At 34.9% G+C, this 27,147-nt stretch overlaps 2 protein-coding genes across 3 annotated transcripts; one reads left to right on the forward strand and one right to left on the reverse strand.

Moving 5' to 3' along the window:
• Positions 1,796 to 5,844, forward strand: LOC104771310 (serine/threonine protein phosphatase 2A regulatory subunit B''beta). 2 transcript variants are annotated; one of them, XM_010495815.2, is made up of 13 exons: positions 1,796 to 2,151; positions 2,640 to 2,876; positions 2,983 to 3,088; positions 3,171 to 3,270; positions 3,429 to 3,534; positions 3,642 to 3,732; positions 4,056 to 4,197; positions 4,295 to 4,442; positions 4,606 to 4,715; positions 4,801 to 4,957; positions 5,125 to 5,250; positions 5,336 to 5,489; positions 5,613 to 5,844. In XM_010495815.2, exons 1-12 carry the CDS (start codon positions 1,999 to 2,001, stop codon positions 5,477 to 5,479), a joined length of 1,620 nt encoding a protein of 539 aa, XP_010494117.1. In that variant the 5' UTR covers positions 1,796 to 1,998; the 3' UTR covers positions 5,480 to 5,489; positions 5,613 to 5,844. The 2 variants fall into 2 exon arrangements, with proteins under 2 accessions (XP_010494117.1, XP_010494115.1); XM_010495813.2 differs by having other exon boundaries at positions 5,336 to 5,844.
• Positions 12,092 to 13,322, reverse strand: LOC104772697. The gene is made up of 3 exons (XM_010497282.1): positions 13,079 to 13,322; positions 12,761 to 12,961; positions 12,092 to 12,690 (listed from the first exon to the last, which is right to left on the reverse strand). Exons 1-3 carry the CDS (start codon positions 13,320 to 13,322, stop codon positions 12,092 to 12,094), a joined length of 1,044 nt encoding a protein of 347 aa, XP_010495584.1.

The raw sequence follows: 27,147 nt of genomic DNA on the forward strand, positions 1-27,147 counted from the left end.
TAATTATGGGTTTAATTGATTTACTGTTGGTTTACTATTTATCTAACCAACTAACTAAAATCATAAACCGATTTCGACCCGAGTTCGACCCCATTTCAACCAAATTACATAATAAAACCACCAATTTTTTTTTTTTTAAATATCTTTTTCCCCATCCGAACACTATATCATACTTCCATTAAAGTTAAACCATCATCCACATCAAATAAGCTAAATAGAAAAAGAAATAAACAAATCTATTTAAACAAAGATGACCAAGCTCGATACAAACCAAGATAAAGCAACAATGGAGAAACATTGTAGATTGCTTTATGGTAATGGATAGAGGAAGTACGATGTGAATATCTCGCTGCCGATTTGAAGTTTTGAACGACGAAGAGAACATGATGGTGGGCAAATGGGCGTTTTAGATGAATTAACTTGATTCGGGATTTTAACATGAGTCGGGTTTGAATTTTGGTTTCGTATTTGGTATGATGGGCTTTCTATTGGGTTTACTCTGTAAACCAATAACATCCAGATTTATTGGTAAATAGGTGATAACTATCAATTTGGAGATATATAGGATGAGAAGCATTTGTAGAAAGACATCTAGCACGAAGTTATAGTTTGGGCTCTATCTTAGGCCTGGGCATTTGGGTATTCGGGTCGTGTTCAGGTTCGGGTAATTCGGGTTCGGGTTTTTTGGGTTTACTAATATAGGATCCGAACATGTGTTCATATAATTTCGGGTCGGGTTCAGGTTCGGTTCTTATCGGGTTCGGGTTATTTGGGTACTGACTTTAAGAAACCTGTAATGTATCCAAATTATATTCGGTTATGAATAGTACCTACTCGAACATATCCAAAGTACCCACAAAAACCTGAAATGTACCCACAAAACCCAAAAAACCTTAAATATAATTGTACAAACAGTTGTATAATCTAACAAATTTAACAAGAAACAATGAACTAAACCTTAAACAACTGAAACTGAGCATACCATGAAATCTTAAACAAATGAAATTGAGCATACCATGTCTCGCAAAACAATTCACAAGGATTCGAAGAGGGAGATTAAGGCAAACGGTTTTATGAAATCAAATCATATGTGATAGTATGATATCATGTATAATTGTTCTCGGGTATAAACAGGTATCTTCGGTTCCTCGGGTTTGGTTCGGGTAATACCCGATACCCATGGTTATTTGAAAACGAAAACCTATTGGTTATTTAGAAAGAATTGGTTCGGGTTGGGTTCAGGTATTTTTGGGTCGGATTTGGGGCGGTTCGTCGGGTTCGGTTTATTTGCCCAGACCTAGTCTATCTTATAGGATGTAATAGTTTTTATGTTGAAATAAAAGTTTCCGGAGAATTATTATAGAAGTATTGTATTTTTTAAAAAGTTATTAAATGAAGTATAATTGTATATTTAGGTTAATTAAAAAAAATACTCCTTCTGTTTCATATTAAGTGTCATTTTAGACTGATTATTTTGTTACAAAATAAGTGTTACTTTATATTTCCAATGTAGATGTTTGGTAAATTTTCCAATTTTATCCCTACTAATTTAATGTATACACCAATAGAAAAAATTAATTAATATATTAATAATGGGTAAAATAGAAAATTTAATGATTTTCTTAATATGTGTGAGAAACTCTAAAATGACACTTAACCAAACAGAGGGAGTAAAAATCGAAGGGCGGAAACCCCAAAAGATCTAAAGATCAAATAGAATACAACCACATCTTGAAGAATACTCTACTTTTACTATAACACTTACTTATTCTTTTGTCAACGAAATATTATTTTATTTATTTTTCGGTAATTCAGATCGAACAAGAAAAAGGATAAAAAAGTGTATACGGGAATCGGAGAAGGAGAAGAGAAGCTGATGATTCGTTCAATGTGTTAATAAAGATCTCGACTTTGTTAAATCATAGATCCTTTATCATCTTAATTGTTATTCCGTGTGGCGTTGTTGACGCGATTGGATCATCTGAAACAAGATTGAGTATGGTGGATGCGATTGTTCCCGGAGACATGGCTTGTTTGGATGCAGATTTATTACAGCTTCAAGAGATGTCTTCGTTTGTACTAACTTCGAAACCTGGATTCACTCAGAAGCTCTTTGACCAGTGGCTTTCTCTTCCTGAAGCTCATCGACAGGTATCTGAGCTCTGTTTCTGCTTTATTTGGCTTTACAATTGCTCAAGGTTGGTGTAAAGTTCAAATCTTTTGATCGTGTTAATTATGCAGCAGTGAGTGTTACAATGATATGCTTATGTTCTGCTTTATAGTGTTAGTTATGCAGTAGTGAGAGTTGCAATGATGCTTAGGTTGCCTAATTACTCTGTGCTGTTAAAGATTGCTGTAAAGTTCGAATCTTTGATAGTGTGAGTTATGAGTTATTTCCTTATTCTGTGATGTGAGTTTTACAATGATGCTTAGGTTACTCTGTGATGTTAAAGATTGGTGTAAAGTTTGATTTTTGTTGTTGTTGTTCGTTATGCAGTATGTTCTTGTTTGATTGTGTGAGTATTACAATGATGCTTAGATTACTGTGATTTGGTTTCTAAATTACTCTATTCACTGCAATCTGAAATCTAAAGCTTTGGTTTTTTTCTTCTCGTTGCCTAATCGGTTTTTATATATAGATTGCATCACTGCTCAAGGATGTTATTGCTGGAGGTCCTATAAATGTAACTGGAAGTTCATCTGGTTCAAGTTCTGCCACCAGTAATTCTATACCATCTATGTTTCCTGCGGGAAGTGCTCCTCCGCTTTCGCCAAGGAGTTGTGGTTCACCGCGTACAGCGAAACAAAGAGGCCCTTCTAACTTAGGTTCTTCGCTGAAAGTCGTCAGTGAGCCTGTTAGAGAGCCAATGCCTCAGGTTTTGAACTTAGGTTCCTCTGCAAGTTTTGATAAGTGCATTCTTTTTTCCTCCTTTCTATACTAATGGAGTAAGAACACTTTCTTTAAACTTGAAATTACTGTAGTTTTATTTCCAAAATGGTCGCCCACCACCAAGCGAGATAAAAGAGCAATGCATGTTTAGAATCAATCACTTTTTCTATGGTCACATGGATGGACTACAGATACAAGGTAATAAGTCATAAGTTTTTTAATATTTATAGTGACACTGATATGGGGATTCTCACTAACTTTTACCCTTTTTAATACACAGAATTCAAATTAGTCACCAGAGAAATCTGCAAGCTCCCATCATTCTTCTCCACTTCACTTTTCAGGAAGATCGATGTCAATAATTCAGGTTTTGTTACTAGGTGTGTGATACCATGCTTTTTGTTTTGTGGATTCTCATGTGTGCATAGTTTTCAACGCACTTCAAGCTTCCTGCTCATTTTATATTCACTCTGTCACGTGTTTGACGATCACTGTATTGAAAAACCGGTATAACATTTTTGAGCCTTTGATTATGCAGAGAAGCATTTATTGATTATTGGGTAAACGGGAACATGTTGATAAAGGATACAACGACCCAAATCTTCAAGATATTAAAGCAGAGAGATCAGAGTTATATTGTCAAGGTAATTTTCTTTTTGTTTGCATATTCAGTCATGAGAACTGAGTTAATTTCCTAATCTACTTGCTCGTGTGTTTGCACTATTAATTCGCCACATTTTTTTCCTGGCAGGATGATTTCAAACCACTACTTAAAGAACTGTTGGCGACACATCCTGGGCTAGAGTTCCTGCAGACGACACCTGAATTCCAAGAAAGATATGGTGAGGTTTTACCTTCATGTAGAGTTTAGTCAGTATCCTATTTTCTTCTCCCTCTTGAAATTTTTTGAGTAATAATGTTTAGTAGCTTAGCGGGGAGTGGTTATGACATCAGTTGTATTACTGCATAACTATTTAATAAGCTAAGATTTCCTTGTTCTGTTAGACATCTTTTTATAATTTGCAATTACTTAACATTGCAAGAACAACATGATGGTAATTTGTGTAAACACATTTATTGTTTGCTATGTGAATCATGTGGCAGTTAGATATTGAAATTAAGGTAAACAATTTTGTTTGATACAATTTTTATTTTGATGAGTCAGCTGAAACTGTCACCTACCGAATATTTTACTACATAAATAGATCTGGGAATGGTCGACTTACATTTAGGGAGCTTAGACGGGGAAACTTAATTGATGCAATGCGACATGCTGACGAAGAAGAAGATATCAACAAAGTGTTGAGGTACTTACTAACAAACAGAGTTCATCCTGTTGGTTGTATATATGGTTTTGTTTCTCGTTATCTGACGTCAACATTTTCTATTTACTTTGGAAACTAGATACTTCTCATATGAGCATTTCTATGTCATATACTGCAAGTTCTGGGAGCTGGATACGGATCACGATTTCCTGATTGACAAAGAAAATCTTATGAGATATGGAAACCATGCACTTACTTACCGGATTGTCGACAGAATATTCTCCCAGGTTCTGTCTAAAAAGTCTTGATCTCTTAGAATGATTTATAATGCTTACTACTTAAAGATTATATTTATATTACATCCTTTTGAGAATTACTGCTGTCATCTTTTCAAAGTTTTTATTGCTCTTAAGATGACTGTCATCATAAAAGTAAAGCATTGGTTCTCAGGTTGCTAGGAAGTTCACTAGCAAAGTTGAAGGGAAGATGGGGTATGAGGACTTTGCGTATTTCATACTTGCAGAAGAAGATAAATCGTCAGAGCCTAGCCTAGAATTTTGGTAAGCTGTGTTATAAGGATCCACAGTTGCAGACAGATAGAGCGTTTTGAGTGTTTTTGTCTGACTTTAGTATATTTTGGACTAGGTTTAAGTGCATAGACTTGGATGCAAATGAGATTATTACGCGAAATGAGATGCAATTCTTTTATGAAGAGCAGTTGCATCGAATGGAGTGCATGGCGCAAGAGGCTGTTCTTTTTGAGGATATCTTATGTCAGATGATTGATATGATCGGACCAGAGGTTCCAACATGATAACTCATTGTTTCTTGTGGTTATTATATGCTTAAGCTATTCTCTATTTAAAGAAGTTATAGGACGGTCACGGAAGTAGTTAGTGTTCCCAGTTTTTTGTCTGTAACCTCTGCAATTTTGTTTTGTGTTTGATTGTTTCTTGTTTCCTTCCACAGAACGAAAGCCATATAACGCTGCATGACCTGAAGGGCTCAAAGCTCTCTGGAAACGTCTTCAACATCCTTTTTAATCTCAACAAATTTATGGCATTTGAAACACGGGATCCGTTCCTCATACGTCAGGTACTTCATATTTGATTTTCAACCTTACTGTTTTCTAGACAGCACAGGCCTCTTATAACATTTCGAGTTGTCAAAACGGAAACAGGAGCGTGAGAACCCTACATTGACCGAGTGGGACCGTTTTGCACATAGAGAATATATTAGGCTTTCAATGGAAGAAGACGTTGAAGATGCATCCAATGGAAGTGCTGAGGTTTGGGATGAGTCGTCACTGGAGGCTCCCTTCTGAGTTCATAGAGGTAAGTCAATGGAAAATCGCAATCTCACTAGAAGATGAAACCAGTGGAATTGATAAGAAAAAAAACTAAGAAGTTGAAGGTTGTGTCAATGTTGTTATCTCATGATATTAGTTAATCATGCAGTCCCTGAGAAGAATCTTTGGAGGGAATTGAAAACCAAGCAAAGTATCCTCTTTGAATACCATACACTTAGCTTGGATTATTATTATTTTTAGCTGATTATAGTAGAGTTATATTTATCAATAATTGTCGTCTAGGTCATCGCTTTACGCCTTCTTCACCTGTATTGCTTTCACTTTGTTCCATCTCTGGGTTTTTGTATGTACTTTGTAGATGTGTTACTTCATTATCTCCAGCTGTTGAAAAATTGTTATAGTTCTTCATTGCCGTTTTTTCTAGTGTCTTATTTTTGTTAGGAATCATTAAATCTCATCTATACTATTAAAAAGGAAGCATTTTTAATAAAAAGACATAGAGTTAGACATTATTATAGTGAAATGTCACCGTATATCATGTATCTAAACAAATTGATATTAATAGGAGTCAAATAGATTGATAACCAAAAAAATCATATAACCCTTCCAAATTGGGTGCAATTAAGATGGGTTCTAAATCCGTTTCCAAACAGATCACAGTCCAATAATAACAAGGGACAATTGCATTTTGTAGACCTTTATTTGGCCTTCAATGCAATAGTAGACCCCATATTCGATATTTGAGAACATAACCACTAAGGGTACTAAAATTACATTTGACTCCTTTACGACTAAACAAAAAACAGAAGCCGAAATGACAGATGTAGCCCGGAGAAAGTCTGCCATAGATTTCTTTCAAGTCGATTACAAATTGATGTCACCAAGAAGACATAAAAAGATGTCTACTCCTTAATTATAGTTTAAATTTTAATTAAAAAATTATAAAAACCTATTTTAATTTTATAAACCTATTGATCAAATAATAACCACATCGACTTCCTGCATTGATCTAAAATAAATTTACATATAAACCAGTAAAATTAAGGGAGTAAAGGTTGATTAGGCTAAAATTATTTGATTTAGGGTTTGCTTAAGTACACTTCTCTGTAGACTATTGGTGGTCGACTTTGTTATGTCATCAACCATTAATATTATATTATCTTAATTTCACCGTTAATTTAACCAAACCGATAGCTGAACCTCACCGAATGCATACCGATTCCTTGATTTTAACCTAACCGGATAATTTAACCATATATATACTTCTTCTGTAAGTCAACCCTAGTTTTTTTATGTGATCTCTCTCTCTCTCCAAGTTTCTCTCTCAAAAATTCTGATATTATTGCTCTCGAAAATTCAGATTGTATTCTCATCATTTATCGTCTTCGAAACTCAAGGACATCTCAGATAAGTATTCCCATCATTTCTCGTTGGCGATTTGCTTTTGCTTTAGCTAATTTTGTTCGAAAATATATATGTTCTCATCGTTTTTTATTCATTTTGCACACATATATGGGGTTACACAGCTACACTCAGCCATCTTGTAGTTCTTTGCAAGTATGGAGTGAAGGTCCACCCGAAATAAACTTTCTTGGCCTGACAGTTGGAATTCCTGACAAATGTTTATGCGGAAGGGAAACCGTTATGAAATGTTCCACTACAGCCGACAATCCTGGAAGGATTTTCTTTGGATGCAATAACCATGAGGTTGTTAGACTGTGTGGTGGTTTATTTGTTTGGTATAATTATTATTTGAGTATAAATAATATTCTTATGGGTATATTTATTTCTTTTTATAGGATGGAGAGGACCATATTATGAAATGGTGGGATGAGACTATTATGCAAGAACTTCAAGCAATAAGAGGTGGGCTTGCTGACCAAAGGGATTCTATTACAGCCATCCATGAAAATGAAGATATGCTATGCGTTCAGCAGGAGCTAGACAAGGTGAAAGATCAAGTGAAAGAATTACGTATGTCAGTTCGTCGTGTACACGGGGTGGTCGAGAATGTGTTAATCGCCGGTATAATCCTCATAGTTGTATTAATCACTTGGGTTTCGAAGATCTTTCAATTAAGTTCTAAAATCTGTGAAACTTTCTTTATTGTGTCCGTTTGTTTGAATGGCATATTTATGTCTTTAATTTGTGAACTTGCTTAAGTTTCTGTAATATTTGGACGACTTCGTTGACTTCAATAGTTGACTTATTTAGTAGACTTCAACCGTTTACATAAAGACGTAAAACTTAGATTATGAAGTCAATCGTACAATGTGAGTAAGGAAGTCAGGCGATGAAGTCTGCGTGTGAAGTCTACTCGTTAATGATTTACGACGTGATGGTTTGCGTTATTAATTAATTATATGTAACTGTTCATTGTAGCCGCTTCGTCTCATATATATAAACCTAGTCCTAGGCTTACTAATTATTTTAAAACTTCAACCGAAAAAGTAATAAGCAAATCATTTCATTTCTCTAAAAAAAAAATAGTCCATGGTTCATCTTCACGACGGAATTGGAGATTGAAAGTCTTTCAGTACCTGTATCGATCAATCTAAATCATCACATCCACGAAGAATTGGAGACTGAAATCATTCACGGTACCATAATTCTTAGAAATTTTCTATATCACTTCACTTCAAACGTATAAGTGTAGAAGTTTCTATATCACTTCACTTCATACTTATAAGTGTAGAATTCTATGTTCACCCGCAACTTTTGTCCCTATATCATAGAAACTCGTTTATTCGTCGTTAACGATGTATTAATTTGGTTAATTAGATTGATTTGCATTTTAAGGATCGGTTTAGTTTCCCAGGAAGAAGTCTTCCTGATAAGTCTTCAGCATAATCAGTACAAATATTAATTTGATTTTATTGATTTGCAGACGGTTCAGTTTCCCATGGAGAAGTCTGCAAAAGAAGTCAGCAACATAATCATTACAAGGTTTAAATTGATTTGACGTTAGTTGGCGGTAATATATATGTTTAACTTACCGATAAGCGGAAATTGGTTTACCGATAAACGGGATCCGGTTTTAATCGGTTTTTTATAATTTTCTGGTACTGTTTCGAATAACCCGGAATTGGTTTTCTAAAATCGGATTATTATAATTTTTATAATTTTACACAACAAAAACCATGATAACAACTATAGTTATATCTAATTCCGTCTTGCTCATATTCTTGTCAACTTTTCTCCTCTGCTTATCTCTTCCGCCCATCACTAACGTTGATTTTCCCATTATTTTTCGTGTTAAACTTAAATCTCCATCTTTTGGATTGTCTTTTTGCTTACTTCGCTTAACGTTTATATACCAGATCTCGCCCAACTCTGTATTCTTCAATCCCGCCGCTTCATCTTTGCTACAACGTCTTCGCCACTTCATCTTCGCCGCAACGTCTTTGCCGCCGTTTCCTCTTCAATTAAACTAAAGGTTGACTTCTATTTCAATTCGATTGTAGACTTATTGTATTTGTCTTCTTCCATCTCAATCTCTCGTGTTCTAATTCTGGAGGCGAACAATCCAGAATTTCCTCGGAAGTTTTACACGAAGGGTGAGGAGCCGTTTCTGTGTAAAATCATCGGCTATTACAGCAACGATACGAAGTTGTTTGATGAACTGTACAAAGCTCTCGAACCGGATGAATGGGATGAGATTCATGACTCTCGATTGGGTGTCTTCTTACAGTTCAACCGTCTCCAATTCGAATGGGCTTCCAGACTGGTTCACTATATGATCAGCTTTCAGATAGTCTGCAACAAAAAGTAAAAGATATGGAGTCTGGTTGGATCTAACCTATTAAGATTTTCTTTGAATGAGTTTGAAGCCATCACTGGACTTAACTGTGAAGATGTCGAGTCCTTGGAGCAGCCACAGGTTGAACTTACATACGAGATGGAAGAGTTTTGGGAGAAGCTTGGAGTCAGTTTACACAGCGGTCTGAGTGTTGAGCAACTCGTCGCAGCATGTAAGAACACTTACGATTGGGATAGAGTAGATCATATTAGGTTGGGTTATTTAGCCATCTACGCTGGTTTTATAGAAGCTAAGAAACCCTCAACGCCCACCCGTATAAATATGGCTAGGCTAGTCATGGATTTAGATGCATTTCTTGATTATCCTAGGGGAAGAGTTGCTTTCAAGCACCTCATCCAGTCTGTGAAGGAGAAGGACATAAACAAGAGTTACACCATAGACGGATTTTTTGAACCTCTACAGATTTGGGCATACGAATTTATGCCGGATCTTGGCAAGGAATTTGGTGACCCATTGCCTAATAAGCCAACTCCACCGTCGCTTGCTTACCGCGGTTCCCACGGTAGAAAATATGTCAAAGAGGGCATTCTAAAACAGGTACGCATATCAGTTTATCTACTATCTTAGATTTGTCTATTAACAACACTGTTAACCACTATCATGTTAGATTTGAACAACTATACTATTTTATATCAATTGTAGACTCGTTTCAATCACTTCAAAACCATTGGTGGCATGATTAGCCCTGTTTGGGAAGAGGAGGAAGCAGATGACAGAATTGATAACATTTTGAGAGCATTCAATGGGGATTTTGGTCCATGGAAGTGGGAGAGAGGTGTGTGATTTTGGTTCATAGGGGATTTTGGTCAATGGGCATTCAATGGGGATTCTAGAAAACTTCTTCTAAGATTTACTTTGACAGTCTTCAATTTTATTTTAACTTCTTTTTCAAACCCATGTGATTATCCAGCACATGGATGTTGGTTTGAATCTATTGAGACATTGATACACACAACATCCAGAGTGGTTTAAAAACGAGTAGAGTTGTCTTCCTCGACGCAATATTCACTCATTTGTGGACATCGAAGTACTTTGATTTTGTCAAATCTGAGCCAAACTCTAATGGATCTGGAAAACTTTTGCCGGCCGGTGCCTTCAGCTACCACGCAGGGGAGTATCCACGGTATGCTCAGACTAACATACATGGTCTGGAAGTGGACGACTTATACGTGACGTTGAACGTCAAGTCGACGCACTGGGTTGCTTTGTGGATCTCGATTCCAATGAGACACATCATCGTCTGGGACAGCATCCCAAGTGTTACCAATGACAAAGAGCTTGCATCTGCCATTGAGCCTATTGCCGTGATGGTTCATTACGTGTTGTGGGAGTTAGCCAGCCATGACCACAAGCAAATGTACTCGTACGAGAAGTTCACTCATGAGCGGGCTATAAAGGGAGTGCCTCCGAACAGGAAGCCAGGTGATTGTGGTGTTTATACTTTGAAGTATTTAGAATGCCATGCCCAGAGAATTACCTTCCCTTCTGCTTTGTGCGATGCAAACATCACATGGATAAGGGAGAAGCTGGCTTGTGACTTATTTCACGAGATTGAATGTCGTGGACCAAATGAGCAGAACTACACCGAAGACTTTGGGCTCTATGATCCTCGCCCAATCCGGGACTAACTAAGAACTTTGTTTCAATAACTTAAACTCTTTTTTAATTATGTACTTATTTATGACTATATTAGGATGATGTTTTGTTTTTGTCGGGGGATCTTGATATTTTGTGGGTGGGATACTCCTTATTAAAATTTGATGATGGGGGGATTTGATATTTTTTGTGGGATCCTCCTTATTAAACTCTAATGTGTTAGGATGATTGTTCTTGTTGTCTTCTAGTTTTATGTGGGATATTGGTATTTTTTGGCAGTTCTCGTTAGATTCTTCTGACTTCAAACGTTAAGCTTAAAACAGGGTGAAATAGCGTAGAAGACCTAAAAAACAAAAAGGAAGAAAAAAGAAAAAAAAAATACAAGTAGCGTACAGCGAAAGCTTAGTAAACATCTGATTGAAGTTAACTCAGAGACTTCTACTGCAACCTACTTCATACACATCCCAAGAATCATGGCAATGACAACAATGAAACCTATCAAAGACAATACCTCTCATTAGCTGCCATAACATCAGATTCCAACTTCTTCTTAGCTTCCTCATATTTGTTAACCAACTCGGAGTTTTCCAAACCATTAACAACTTGTTTACTCATTGCCCTTATAGATTCTTTAAGTACCTTGATTTCTTCTTTCTGCCGACGAATCTCATCCCTCGCCTCCAATAAGCTCCGCTTTTGCCAACCACGTGATGGTTCTTCGTCTGACCAATTGGAAAACCCATGAATAGTGCATCTGAAGAAATTTCTTCCCGGATTTGCATCTGTCCATGATTTCACAAGTATCGTCGATCTACCGCAGTAGTTGTAGATTGGACCAAGAATTTGTATTTGCAAATTTGACCCCGAAATTTGACTCATCATTCTCTATCTCACGCTAGTTAACGAAGAAGAGAAAAAAATGAAATCCCTTTAGGAGAAAATGACAGGCAAAAAGTGTCTTTAATAATGTCGACTTGAACACGTGGAATAATCCCAAAAATATTACAAAGACAAATTACTGCTAAGGAAATTCTCATAAGAAGACTTCACGAGGAAGTTAACTTCTATTCTCCATCTTCAGCAACCTGAACAAATACTTGTTAGTATAACCGACGATCAGCCACAAAACATTAAAAATAGTCAAGTGAATGTTACTCACACAATGAGGTCGAGTATGTCCAGGCTGCCTGCATTTTGAACAAGCATATGGCTTATGAGCCTTTCGGCTTGCTCCCTTTTTTACGTGACAGTTCTTGCCATGTAAGCCAACAAGACTTCTTTTGCCTACCAGGCCGACACTTCGGTACGGGAGGTATACATCGGATATCTGTCCCAATTGGATCGTGCTCGACATTGGGCATGATATTAGCCGCGTACGACGCATACACAAAATCTTTTCTATAGTAAGGATGATCAGTCATGGTAGACATATGCCAACCACTTGACTTGGTAGCCTTAATTGCATGTGAACAAGGTATTTTCTCAACATCAAACACCCCACATGAACAAGATTTTGCTTCCAAGTCAACCATACAGTCATGTTGCCCTCCCCTAACTTGGAAACGCCAACCATCTATGCGTTCGACCGTCATCATATCTGCGTAATGCTCCCTTACGGCCAATAAGTACTCAACACCCCGACTAAAAGTAGTTGTCAGATTCAGTGCATCCTCTCGTCTTTTCCAATACCACCTACCTAACTTTTTCGTAATAAACTCAATGAGATATGTGATGGGATAACCTTTGGCTTTCTTTAGCATGGATTTGATAGATTCCGCAATGTTACTAGTCTTGATGTTGTATCTATCTCCTGGACAATAAACTCGAGACCATAAAGCCGGATCTGCCTCATTCACCTACGCTGCAAGGGCCGGATTTACGTTGTGTAAGTGAGGCCATGTAGCGGTTGTAATCATCATGCGTATGTGCATATGCTGCCCCTTTCACCAAGTACATCAGTTGCTTCCCATTGAAATTAGAAATTATGTTTTGTTGGAGATGGTAGTAACATATCCCTCGTGTTGCCCATGGCATAACATTGTGACATGCTTTAGCAATAGAAATGAGCCTATCCGAAACCACTACCAATGGATATTCATCCGAGATACACTCACTTAATTTGGTGAAAAACCACTCCCATCAAGCATCATACTCCGAGTCAAGAATTCCAAAAGCCAACGGAAAGATCTGAAAGTTACCATCTTGTGCGCAAGCGACTAGCAATACACCTTCATACTTGCCATTGAGATGGATCCCATCAACCACAATAACGCGCCTCACGTAATAGAAACAACGGATTGAAGCATCGAAAGATATGAAAAGGTACTTAAACCTATGGTCGTCATCAACAACAACGTCAACGACACTTCTAGGGTTTGACTGCTCTATTTTCCTAAGACTTCTAGGCAACTTCGCATATCCGGATTCGGTGCTTCCTCTCATATATTCTTGGGCATATTGTAAAGACCTTTACGAAGTTTTATTATCCAAAGTCATACCGAACATTTTCCTCATTGAATCTTTGATATGTTATGGGAAAACACCATCTACTATTCCTTTCCGGTCTATAAAAAGCCTCCCAATATATTTAGGAGTGCAACGCTTACGGTTGGTGTTGCGATCCACAATATAACATTTATGCACGTTCAGATATTTGGTGACCCAAAAAGTGTTTGGGTCATTCTTCATAGTAGCCACGACCCTCCATGTGCATCCTGACACAGAGCATATTGCCACCAACCGAGACTTTGTGGACTTCTTATTTTTGAAAGAGAATTTTAACATTACTGCATTCAAACGCACCTCAGTTATGACATCATCTTTGCATGGAAAGCATTGACCTACTTTCAGTTGGTCTATCCAAAGATTATTAACTGTCCATGAATACCACCAAAAAAATGTTTCCCTTCTTCAGCATCTACATCTAGGTCATCTCCATCTCCATCGTCATCTTCATCTTCAAATTTCTCGTACTCACTGTAATTGAAATCCATGTCATCAACATCTTTCGGCTTCTCATCTGCATGGTCATCATCATGGAAAGCTTCTGCACATTCTTTGGCACCTGGATCTACATCGTTACCAAATTCATCTGTTGGCTCTCCATCGTCAGCAGAACACAAGTTGTTTATATCATTAACACATTCTTTAACCGGCTGTTCATCCATGCATCGCGTAGAAACGCAAAGGTGAACAACATTCCTACTACTAAAATCTAACAAGTTCTGAACTAATCTATCATTTGTGACATAGACAGGAGGGGTATCTTGGAGCAATTGCTGAAGCATCATCTCTGTTAAGGGATATGATAACTGAACCATCTCGGTTTCCTCGTCAATCAGATAATCTTCTACAGTCATTTCAACAAGCTCAGAGTATGTACAACGTGTCGCAAAAAAAACATTCTCCCACCTTTGCGTCCATCCATGTCAAAATGCCAAGACCCATTTCTCGTCACCCATACTCCGAAAACAACATGTATTTGCGCCATTTACCTGAAAGAGTAAGCAGCAAGTTAAATACTCGTTATATGGTTGACTATCCGTAGAAGTCTTAAATCAATAACCTAATTGCCTAAGAAAACCAAAAACTTGATTTATCCAAAAGTATAATATATTATCATGAAAAAAATATACAGAGGCAAATACATAACCGATATAAAACAAACAAACTAAAAAATCAAAAAAATTCTTTATATATTTTCAATTAAAGACAATTTCAATTATACAGACTTCACAAGTAACTCCAACATATTGACTTCCAAAATAAGTCTAATTTAATGACTTAACTGCCTATGATTACCAAAATCTTGATTTCTCCCTATGTATAATATGTAATCATGTCAAAAACATAGAGAGGCAAGTACATAACATATAACAAATAATACAACAAGAAAGTCTTAAAAATTATTCACCAATTTGCAATAAATTGGTTTCAAATTTTACTGACTTCATGTTGATGTCAAACAAGTAGATATCAAATAGCCTCTACGCAGAGACAAAAACATGAAGTCTATTTTGTGGTCTATTTTTGTAATTACAATTTAACAAAGCAAACTGCAGAAGAAGTCTACTAGGGAAATTGACTTCTTATATGGTCTTCCTTTGTTAATGTTTTGGTCAGTTTTGCAATTAAATTCATAGAACTGAGTTGACTTAAAGGGGAAGTTCAATAGGTTAACTTCGAGGTCAGTCTACTCTGGTTATTTTTGCAATTAATCCTACCATTGACTTTGTAGTAGACTTCTAGTTAACTAGTAGACTTCATCTACCCGTCAACTAGAAAAAGTAGACTTTGTCGTGGTTAGTTTTGCAATTGATCAAGTTTGACTTTCCCAAAGTAGACTGCAAACGAAGTCTCCAGACGCGTTGACTTTGTTTGCAGTCTGCCGTGGTCATATTTGGGGTTGACCAACATTATAATTTATTTAATTAGTAGACTTTTTTTGCAGTCAACTAATTAATTTTAAATCAATAAAATTCCGGTCAATGTTTTTATATTTTGGTCAACCCCAAAAATAGCCAAGATAGAAGTCTACTCTTTATTATCGTAAGAAGACTTCGTGTGGCAGTCGTAACTAAAAAGTCAAGAATTTGGTCAATTGCAAAAATACACCTTAGCAGACTGCAAACGAAGAATCCGACGGAAAGATTATAATGCAGTCTAAACCATATTTTTTTTGTTTTCAAATGAAATTAAGGAGACTGAAATTTTGGTCTACGGGCTCGAAACTCGATAAATTTTAAATTGCAAAATTGACCACATAGTAGACTTTACATGATATTATGACGGTTGGACTAACAAATGAAGTCTAATTTCAATAAAAAATAAATGAAAAGCACGAAATCTACCGGAAAATAATGTTATCGGTGGTTGTTTCGCAATGTGAAGCACCGAGGACGTCGTATTTAGTCACCACGGAAGAAACCCAGCACCGATTTAATCGATCACGACATATAACAAGATGAACGCAATTGCAAATTTTTTTGGATTAAAATGGAGAGGAGATGGAGAAAAATGAAGTTCTCATAGCATTGGGTGTTATTTAAGCTCACAAATTTGGGTTGTTGAAGCATTAAAAGCTTAAATCGGTGCTACTAAATGTCATCGATTATGGTGTGAATTAATTGAAAAATGTAGGCTCTTTTATATTGATTTCAAACTGATTAATAAGAAGAAAATATTTAAATTATTATATGTAATATATATATATATGTATATATATCCGAAAATTATTATTTTAAAACTTATGAAAGTATTTTAATGTTCTTAAATAGCAGAGCTACTAAATTTAAATTTTGTCTAAAATCTATTTTTTTTTAAAGTATTATATTTCATTAAAATAAATAACGATTAATAGTATAAATTAAAATCTATAATAAAATGTCATCGATTATGGTGTGAATTAATTAAAGATAATTGAAGTAATTAGTAATTTTAGTCATGAAACAAATATTCAAACAAAATATGGGCGATATGATGGCAAATTTTGTGTAAACTATCAACGAACAATTAGGAAATTTAAGCAATATATTTGGCAAACAATATCTTAATAATAAATGAAAAATCATAAACATATATTGAACTTTTTCTATACCATTTTCCTATATATATAACGAAATATTTTTCTTTAAGCTTAGGATATCTTTTTTTCGTTTTTCAATTTTAATAGCACATAATTTTTTTTGTTCTTTTTGCTAATTGAAGATCTAATTTGAGTTTTATATTCTTGATTTTAGCGTTCAAATATAGCATGGAATGGTTGTTTCTCCACCTTGTGTGTCACTGTTTCTTCAAGCCAATGGTACTTTGTTCTATTTATTCTTTAAGTTTACTTAGTTTATTGACTTTGTGGATTTTATATTATGTTAAAGTTTGATCTTTATTTTCATGACACACCCTTTGATTGAAAGAACTTAAAAATCGAGTTCTTATTAAATACTAATCAGGATATGGATAAGAGAAGGAAGAGCAGTTGATAGAACATGGATCCTCAAATCGACTCATCGAGCTAGATGGTATTAAGCATGACTACGTCATTCTGGCTTTTTTATTTTGTTTAAAGGTTATTTTTGTGTATTATTAATTTGTTTGTTTTGTTTTTTTAGATGGCAAACTTTGGTTTGATATTTTGGACTTGGGAATCAAACACATTAAAAAATTTAATTGTTTGGTACTTAAATTAGCTGATAATTAGGGTGTGTTTATACAGGGTTTTAGCCATGAAGAATGTTGGATCACATAAGAAACAAGTACGAAACCATTCTAACATGGAGTAGTACAATTAAACACAATTAGACACTTTATCTGTGAGGTGAAGACTATACTACTTGTGATTGATTTTATTATGTTTAGACTTTTATATAGGAAAACATGTAATCGTATTAAGGAGCAAGTGCATCCATCCACACAAATTGTGTAAGATATATATGTGTGATACATAAAAGATAATTTGTTTATTAATATATATTTTATAAAACTATTTGAAATACAGACTCCTGGTATATCAACAATTTCATAGCCAATATTTATGAAAATTATTTTAAGAAACTTCCATTACAAATCAGGTATTTAAATCGATATTATTTCTTATTTCCAAAAGCGACCATCTAGTTTAATATTATTCAATGAAAATCATCATTTATTTTTGATTTAATTTTTTTTAAAAAGAAACTATAATAATTAATTTGGAATATAACAAAACAGAAAAAAGCAAATTAAAAAAAATAATTTTTAGATTATATTGATTTTTTCAATTATGAAAACAATTATTATGTCTGTAATATATAATCTAATGAAAATTTACTTTATCAGATTCATCAGTATCTTAAAAATTCAAATATTATCAGTTTTCAAAAATATTAATTTAAAATATATACTAAGTTGAAATTCTCCAAATATTGGTTCATAAGTGAAAAAATCAATTTTTATCTATTAAAAATAGTTTTAATAGATACATGCCATAACTGTTAAGATTCTAATAAAATTTATATTTTGTTATTAATCATCATCAATTTCAGTTATGTAATTAAGATTTACATCTTTTGGTAAAGTTTGAATCAACGGAAACCTAATTTCGTATACAACTTAATTACAGAATTACTAGAGTGTCAGAACCAGCAATTTTATACAAATCTATATCTTTTAATATTATCGATTTATAATAAAATTGTTAAATAAACTTTTGTTAAACAAGTTATTTTCAAAATTTTAAATATATATCACTAATCTATAAATTATAAATATATAAAATAAAATATAAACATATTAGAAATAATTATTATCTTGCAATATTTGAGCCAAATAAACTATTTTATTCATCAAATATTTTTTAATCTAACTATTATGTAATGGTGTCCTAAATTCTGGGAACATAATTTTGAGAAATATGAATTACTGGATGAAACGGGATGAAAGGAGATAAAACGGGAAAATAACATAAATTTCCAATATTCTATGTAACATATTTTCAATTATCTAACATAAAAATGTTCAAAAAAAGACATTAAACTATGTTCTATAATAGTTAAAATTTTTTAACAATAAATAAATGTAATCCAATATAAATTAACCATATGTCAAAGTATAAGAATAAAGAAGTCAACTAATTTTGTAAGTATTTATATGATATGATATGATATACAAATATATTAATTTAAACAAAAACTTGAAAAATACAAATAAGCTGAATAATCCATACTACAAACATTACCTCTCCAAAATGTAATTAACAATATGTTTACTACTATCCTATAAAAGTACTTTAAAAAAATCCTTTCGACAAACCCACACAAAAAAAGAAATATTTCTATTAACAACAACATAACTATATGTATATGTTACAAGAGATCAAATATTACTTATGAAAACAACACCGTACGTACGTGCGCGTATCTAGTTAGAGGTTTAATATCAGGTTTGTTAGTTTTATACTTCTACGGTTTCATAATATATGATGTTTTAGAGAAGTTATTTTGTTTCATAATATTATAATATTGGATGTCTTCAACTTTCTATGCAACTTTTAGATTAGTTTAATATTTTATATGATTTTATATTATGCAGTCTTGTTTATGATTGGTTGAAATTTTTTTAATCAGCATATTGTTACTTTAAAACATTCTGAAGTGATCTTAGTGCAGTGGCAGGAGGTAAGTCCATTTGTAGAAGGCACCATCACACCCGGGATCGAGTCTCGGCTCCTACGAATGTAGAAATTTGGTTAATGGGCCGGCCAGTTGTGGCTCAATGGTTGACCAAAAAAAAACATTCTATATTTTGATGTCATTCTCAAAGCAAAGGTCAGAGTGTCCATTTTCAAAAATCTGCTATTACTTTTGGAAAAGGTTTGGATTCAGAAAAGAGAACGGTAATTAGCAAAATTTTGAAAATCCAAAAAACTCAAGGTTTTGGCAGATACCTAGGATTACCTGAATTTATTGGTAAGAATAAAACTAATGCTTTTTCCTACCTGCCCCAGAGGATAGACCAAAAAATGGCCAACTGGTGCACTAAGCTTCTATCTCCTGCTGGCAAAGAAGTGCTTCTTAGATCAGTTATTACGGCCATCCCCTCTTATAGTATGTCATGTTTCCTTTTACCCTCAAAAATTATTAATCAAATTACTCTTGCTATGAGACAGTTTTGGTGGTCAAGTACTAAAGAAAAGCATAAGATTTCTTGGGTAGCATGGCGCAAAATCACTGATCCCAAAAAGGTTGGAGGACTTGCGATAAGAGACTTAAAAGATTTCAATATAGCCCTTTTAGCTAAACAAAGCTAGAGGATCCTTCAACAACCTTCTTCACTCATGGCTAGAGTTTTCAAGGCTAAATATTTTCAAAAATCAAGTCTCTTAACCTCCACTTACAAGAAGAACTCAAGCTATGCTTGGAAAAGTATCTCCCAAGGTACAAATCTCATATCTCAAGGAATTAAATATATGGTGGGTAATGGTAAACAAATTCAAGTTTGGTATGATCAGTGGCTTCCATTAGACCCACCCAGACCACCTAGAGGGTTAGAAATTCATTTATATCCACAGTTAAAAGTTAGTGATTTATTATCTCAAGGTTGTTGGAATGAAAGCTTATTGCATAGCATCATTGACTCTGTAGATATTCCTCATATAAAAAAAATTCGGCCATCTATAACAGGAGCAAATGATGTAATCACTTGGATTCATACCAAAGAGGGGCGATAATCAGTGAAGTCTGGCTACCACCTTCAGCGTAAGCTTTTTCAAACCAATTCTTCAAATGATAATAATGTTACCTATTCTACTCAGCCTTTTGTAAAGTTGTGGTCTTCTAAGATGCCTCAGAAAATTAAACATTTTTGGTGGAGATGTCTTCATGATTCCTTACCAACTGCAGAAAATCTGAAGAAGAGAAAGATATTAACAGATGACACATGTCAGAGATGTGGTGAAGAAGTGGAAACCGTTAATCATCTCCTCTTCGAGTGCAGAATAAGTAAAGAGATCTGGAACCTTACAACAAATCCACATCGCACAGGTTCTCATTTTTCTTCAAACTTAATAAGCCGAAACATTGATGTGTTATTGAGCCTAAATAAAACCAATAGAAAGGATGTAAGCTTATTCCCTTTCATTGGTTGGCGTATCTGGAAAATGAGGAATCATCTTCTATTTAATAATAAAAATTGGTCTATAAACAAGGCTCTAATTGATTTTCAGCAATGGAAGGAAAGCTCAAGTTCAAAAGAAGTGATGCAAAATCCTCAAGCTTCAGAACATAGGAGTCAACAAGCTTTGACACATGTGAACCCCATCAACTTTATCACACAGCAAACTAACGACTACTGTTGTTTTGTTGATGGATCATGGGTCTCTCCAAGTGAATGTGCTGGAATTGGATGGGTCTTATATAACAAAAATGTGCGGTTTATACTCTGAGGTATGACATCCATTACTCCTATGAATACACCAATTGAAGTAGAAGTTGAAGCTCTAAGATTGGCGGTTCTTCATGTTAACCAATTAGGTTACAGCAATGTTGAGTTTTGTGGAGATGCAGAGGTTCTATACAAAAAGATAGGCCAGCTCTCCATTAATCATCAGCATCATTATCAAAGTGAGCATTCTCCTATAGCTACTCAAGTGCAGGACATTAAAAACATTGCCAAATCCTATGAAGGGATAGCTTTCGTCAAGATACCTCATAGCTTAAATGTTGTAGCTGATAGTCTAGCTAAAAGTGCTAGAATAGCAAAATCAAAGTTTGTAATATCATGGAACAATGTACCCTAATCTTTGTGAATACAAAGTTATTTTGCCAAAAAAAAAAGCTACAGATTTGTATAGAAATCTGAACAAAACAAGAAAAAGAGAAGCAACAAACGTCAAATGCATGATGGAGGTCTGATTTCCAAAAATAAGAGGATTGATAGAAATGAGCAACATTCAGAGGTTAGTGGCTGTTTTATCTCTGATTTAAAATGTGTTGTTGAAGTTATATTCTGACATTTGTTGAAAAATGTGTACTGGAATATGGAGAAACCAAGAAAGCCGTGGTTGGATTTTTAACGATGATGGAACAAATGAAAAATACCATGGATACAATGGAAAAGAAAGTTGATACGCTTGATGCAAAGATCCATTTAGTAAATGGGACATTTAAAACCCAGATAAGTACACTGGTGGGAGATATCAAACAACTGCAATAGCAAATAGTGCAGGATGAAGCAGAGAAATATGATGAAGCGAATAGTAAAACACCGGTTAGTTATTATATATTTATATTGTCAGCTTCAAAGTTATATTTCCTTCACCGTAAATTTAATGTGTCAGTTTTACAAATTTGCAGTCGTGGATGATAGTGGAGAAGAAGGGAACATCACAAGATGAGTTTATTATTAAACAAGTTGTTAAGAATGTTGCTGCGAGTAAGAAAGAAAAAAAAAACGAAAGTTGTTGTGAAGAAAGAAAAGCATAATGAGAGAAAGCATCAGAAGGCTAAAACACCATGCAGTGGATTAGGAAGTGATCTTGAAGATATAACTGACAAATGTTATAGAGACGTCAATAAAATGGCATCAAGTTCTGAACAAGATACGAATGACACTGCTAGTAGATCAATTGGAAATGCATTGAGTATCTTGCAGCAGAAACTCAAGGATGACATCACACCAGTGCCGAAACGAGTTCCACAGTTAGCTTGTTCTCAGAAGTTACCATACATTGCAAACTCAACTGTCAAACACATCATCCCAGGTGTTGTTACTTCAACACACGACTACGATCCTATGGAGATTTTTGAAGAAAGAAAATTGCGCAGACTGTTGGACTTCATCGATGACGATGAGTATGTTTTGCATTTCTATTTGATAATCAACATGGCTTTTAAATTTTATTTTGATCATGTACTTTTCTTCAAAGGTCACAACCTCTCAGAAGCTTCAATTTGAATGTGCAGTTCTACAAGATGACTATTACTCCTAGGGATCAATGGACTGATGAACATTTTGGATGGTTGTCTGATTCGGTAAGTTCTCACAATTTTGTGGTTTGACTACATACTTGTTTAGGTGTTACTACAGACTTGTTTAGGTGTTATTACATACTTGTTTAGGTGTTTCCACAGATTTGTTTTGGTTTGACTACATATTTTTTTAGTATTACAATAGATCTTTTTTAGTGACTACATACTTGTTTAGGTGTTACAACAAATTTGTTTAGATTTTTCTCGCAATTGCTTTGGTTTGACGACATACTTGTTTAGGTGTTATTATAGATTTGTTTTGGTTTGACCACAGACTTGTTTAGGTGTTTCCACAGATTTGTTTTGGTTTGACTACAGACCTGTTTATGTTTTACTACAGATTTGTTTTGGTTTGACTACAGACTTGTTTAGGTGTTACTATAGACTTGTTTAGATGTTTCCACATATTTGTTTGGTTTGACTACAGACTTTTTTTAGTGTTACAACAGATTTTTTTAGGTGTTACTACAAACTTGTTTAGGTGTTACAACATATTTGTTTAGGTTTTTCTCGCAATTGCTTTGGTTTAAGTACAGACTTGTTTAGGTGTTACTACAGATTTGAGTTTGACCATAAACTTGTTTAGGTGTTTCCACATATTTGTTTTGGTTTGACTACAGACTTGTTTACGTGTTACTACAAATTTGTTTTGGTCTTTGTTTGAGTTCTCACAGATTAATGTTTTCTTTGTTTTTCCAGCATATGGATGCAATGACCATGTTTCGCATTAGCTCTATGCATAATTCATCACCTTTCCTACCTAGGGTAGGCTTTCTGGATCAATGGTTTCTTAGCATGTTGCTTACAGATTACAACTTTTACAAGCCAAAGACGTTCTTGTTTAATGAATCGTATATGAAGCATTATAATGGGGAGGATCCTACTGGCTCGGCAACAAAGAAGAGATGGGCATAGATATAAGCTAACTTGTACGCATGTCTCAATGTTAAGAATAACCATTGGGTTTCTCTAGACATTAACTTCCCGAAGAGGAAGATCTACGTATATGACAGCATCCCTTCATATGCCGAAGACAAAGATATCATTAAGGCTTGTGAAGATTTGGGGAAAATGCCGCCTGCGTTGTTGAATGTCATGTTACTTCATAATCCAGGTCTCAAGAAGAGCAATGCTCAATACGAAATTTACAGTTTCATAAACAATGTTCCTATAAATGAGGATCCATGAGATTGTGCTGTATACACTCTAAAGTACATTGAGTGTCTTGCCTTAGGATGGAAAGTTGATGGCCTTAATGATAGTAACATCCAGGTCTTGCAGGAGAGGCTAGCAGCTGAGCTTTTTGATGATGTTCCAAAATCAAGACCTGCAATGTTTAACCCATTGTCTCGTCATGTAGAGATAGAGGTCCCATACCTCAAAGATCAATCCTTATAATGCAGACTTATTTTTCTAGGATTTCTTTAGACTGCAGGCTTATTTTTCTAGGATTTGTTTACACTGCAGACTTATTTTTCTCGGATTTGTTTAGACTGCAGACTTGTTTTCCACGGATTTGTTTAGACTGCAGACTTATTTTTCACGGAGTTGTTTAGACTGCAGACTTTTTCCTCGGATTTGTATAAACTGCAGACTTATTTTGCTTAGATTTTTTACACTGCAGACTTATTTTGCTTGGATTTGCTTACACTGCAGACTTATTTTAGTACAACCATACAAAATACAACATACTACATATGTATAGTACAACAATACAAAATGCAACATAAGGTCACAAACCACGGGTAAGCGAAGTTGGAAATTTCATGGCATCAGTCCTTCTTTCTGAAAACCATCTTGTCATCATGGCTCTCACAACTTCCAACAGTTGGACGATAGGCAAACTCCTAACTTTAAATAGAACATTATTCATGGATTCAGCAATGTTGCTTGTAAGAAGATTATATCTATCTCCAGGAAAATGCACACGTGTTCACAGGCGTGCATCAACTCTTTGGAGATAACTATGACGTTGAGGATGTAACTGTTGGATCTGATCAAATATGACTTGAAAATCAACAAGTCTATAAGCATTTGCTGTCTTCTTCACTAAACCAAACGCCTCTCGACCTCTAAAACGGACCAATATATTCTTATACAAATAATATGTGCATATCCCACGACTAGACTTCGGATATACCATCGACATAATCTTTGCAATTGATTGGTGCCTATCAGAAATAATTGCAATGATTTCATCACCAGGAATCACACAACTGAGTTGTTTGAAAAACCATTCCCACGATTCATCATTTTCAGTATCAACCACTACAAAAGCAATATGAAAATTACCATCTTGAGTTGTGGCAGTAAGTGTCCCTTTGTATTTTCCTTGCAAAAATGTACCATCAACAACCACCACTTTCCGCATGTATAGAAATCCATTGATGCTTGCATTAAATGCTAGAAACAAATACTTGAATCTCTGAGCGTCATCAACTTCAAGTGATGTATATGTTCCAATATTTGCTCTCTTTATCATGTATAAGTATGCAAGAAGTAATTCATATCCACTTTCAGGAGTGCCTCTGAGTAGAATTCTAGCATGTCTTACTGTCCTATAGGCCTTCCAATATTCAATCTACAACACAACAACATAAAAGAGTCTGCATTAATACTCATATATAGCAAACAAATCTGCGATGAAAACTTAGATATAGCAAAAAAATGCGATGAATACTCATAGATAACCAACAAATCTGCGATGGATACTCAGATATAGCAAACAAATATGCGATTAATACTCAGATATAGCAAACAAATCTGCGAGGAATACTTATACATAACAAATAAATCTGTGGTTACAGACATAACCTTAATTTGAAATCGTTTCCTCAAAGCCTCAGCAACATGCATTGGTAATACGGTTGGTCCAACTCCTCCAACAAAATCCTTGTATAACACTCCAAGTATCTCATGAGTTTCTTGTCGGGATCTCGTAGAACAATCTGTAACTGAACATGTATGTCCACTTACATACTTTCAGACATGAAATTTTGGATAATCTCCAATTGGTGTAGCTCTTACTTTCTAAGTACATCCTTACATCCAACACTTGACAATTAATAGGATTAGACTTGATTTGTATACATTGAAATCAAATTTCCGTACCACAAAAAGAATCTTCAATCTTGTCTCAAGATGCTCTTTTGTCTCATAACATTGACCCACCGCTACATCCACAGAAGCCATTTCTAACTTTGAATATTCATCGATTTGAGTTCCTTCACTTACAAATGTTGATGAACCTCTCATAACAGGAGCTTTTTCATTTATTTGAGTTCCTTCACTTACAAATGTTGATGAGCCTATCATTATAGGAGCTTTTTCTTACAAATGTGTTGCAAAAAATTTCGTCACCAGAATCTGTTCCATCAGAATCATCACAATAATCGATTCTGGATCCATCGTCGTCTTCATCGTCATCTTCATCTGACTTCTTCAAATCTTCTTCATCCCTTTCAGCTTTTCTACTGCAACCAACAAAATCGCCCTAAAATTTCTGTTTGAAATGAGTTGATGCTTTGTCTTTCACTTCCACAAAAAGTCGAACCAGATCTGATTTCGATTGCTCCAAAAAACTTTGAAATTGTCTACAATTCACAATATACACTGGAGGCAGTGTATCTTGAGGTAATTTCTGCATAATCTTCTTAGGAAACATGTAGCTCAATTCAACATCAGAACATCTCCTATCCAAAGCATAATCTTCATAGACAATTTCAATGAAATCTTCATAAAGCATGTTAGCATCAGCTGATAACATTCGAGATCCTCTCTTGCTGTCAACAGCAAACAACCATCTTCCTCTGTCAAACATCCATTTTCCACATACAAGAATAATCTTCTTCATCTTCAAAGAGTAGATGATTAAGAAGATGAATTCGAAGAGAAGTTTGAAGAGTTGATCATTAGAATGATTAGAAGATGAATTGAAAGAGAAATCAGGAGTTGAGTAAAAGAAGATAGAGAAGAAGCGAGAAAGAGAGGAGGTAGAAATCGACTAATTTCAATGAAAATGAGGAAAGGGTCAAAACCTAAATTAGACTGCTCAGATTCGTTAATCTTGATATTGGGCAATAAATCTGTGACATAACCATAAATAAATCTGTATTAACAAATCTGCCACCACTATTTTCTGAATATAAATCTGTAACAAAAAATCTGTAAACAAAAGATTTGAACAAGTCTGTAAGATTAAGTCTGCCACCACTAAAAAGTTAGTTTAGTCAGGAAGAAGTCGGCAATCACTTATACCAAACAAATCAGCAGTCAATAAAAACAAGTCTGTGACCAAAATAAGTCTTGTGTAATGTAACATCCGTGAACCGGAATCCCGGTTTGGGAGTTGCATCGGTCGATGCAGATGGTGCATCGGTCGATGCATGTTCAATTCTGTGCGTTTTGACTTAAGTCAAACGCTGCATTTTGGGTTAAGGAAAACCCTTAGATGCGAGTTTTTGTCTCATTCGTGGTTGTGTGGCCGTTTTTGAGTAAAGAGAAAGAGAGAAAAGTTGTTCCTGAGTGTTCTTTAGAATTCTGGGAGATTGGAGGCGTTCCTGTAGAGATCTGTAGCTGGGATCGTTGTAGGAGCTTCCTAGAGGCTTGTTCTTGTTTTTTTAAGGTTCAGATTCTTCTATGGCAAAGGTAAGTGCATGACCATGGCTTATCTAAGCTAGAGATCTCTCTGATTTGCTTGTTATGTATTGGCTGGTTAGATTGTTATTTGGGACGTTGGGAAGCTTTCTTGTGGCTTGGGATCGAGT

Source organism: Camelina sativa, chromosome 20, assembly GCF_000633955.1.
Source record: "Camelina sativa cultivar DH55 chromosome 20, Cs, whole genome shotgun sequence".
In the NCBI taxonomy this organism is placed as follows: Eukaryota; Viridiplantae; Streptophyta; class Magnoliopsida; order Brassicales; family Brassicaceae; genus Camelina; species Camelina sativa.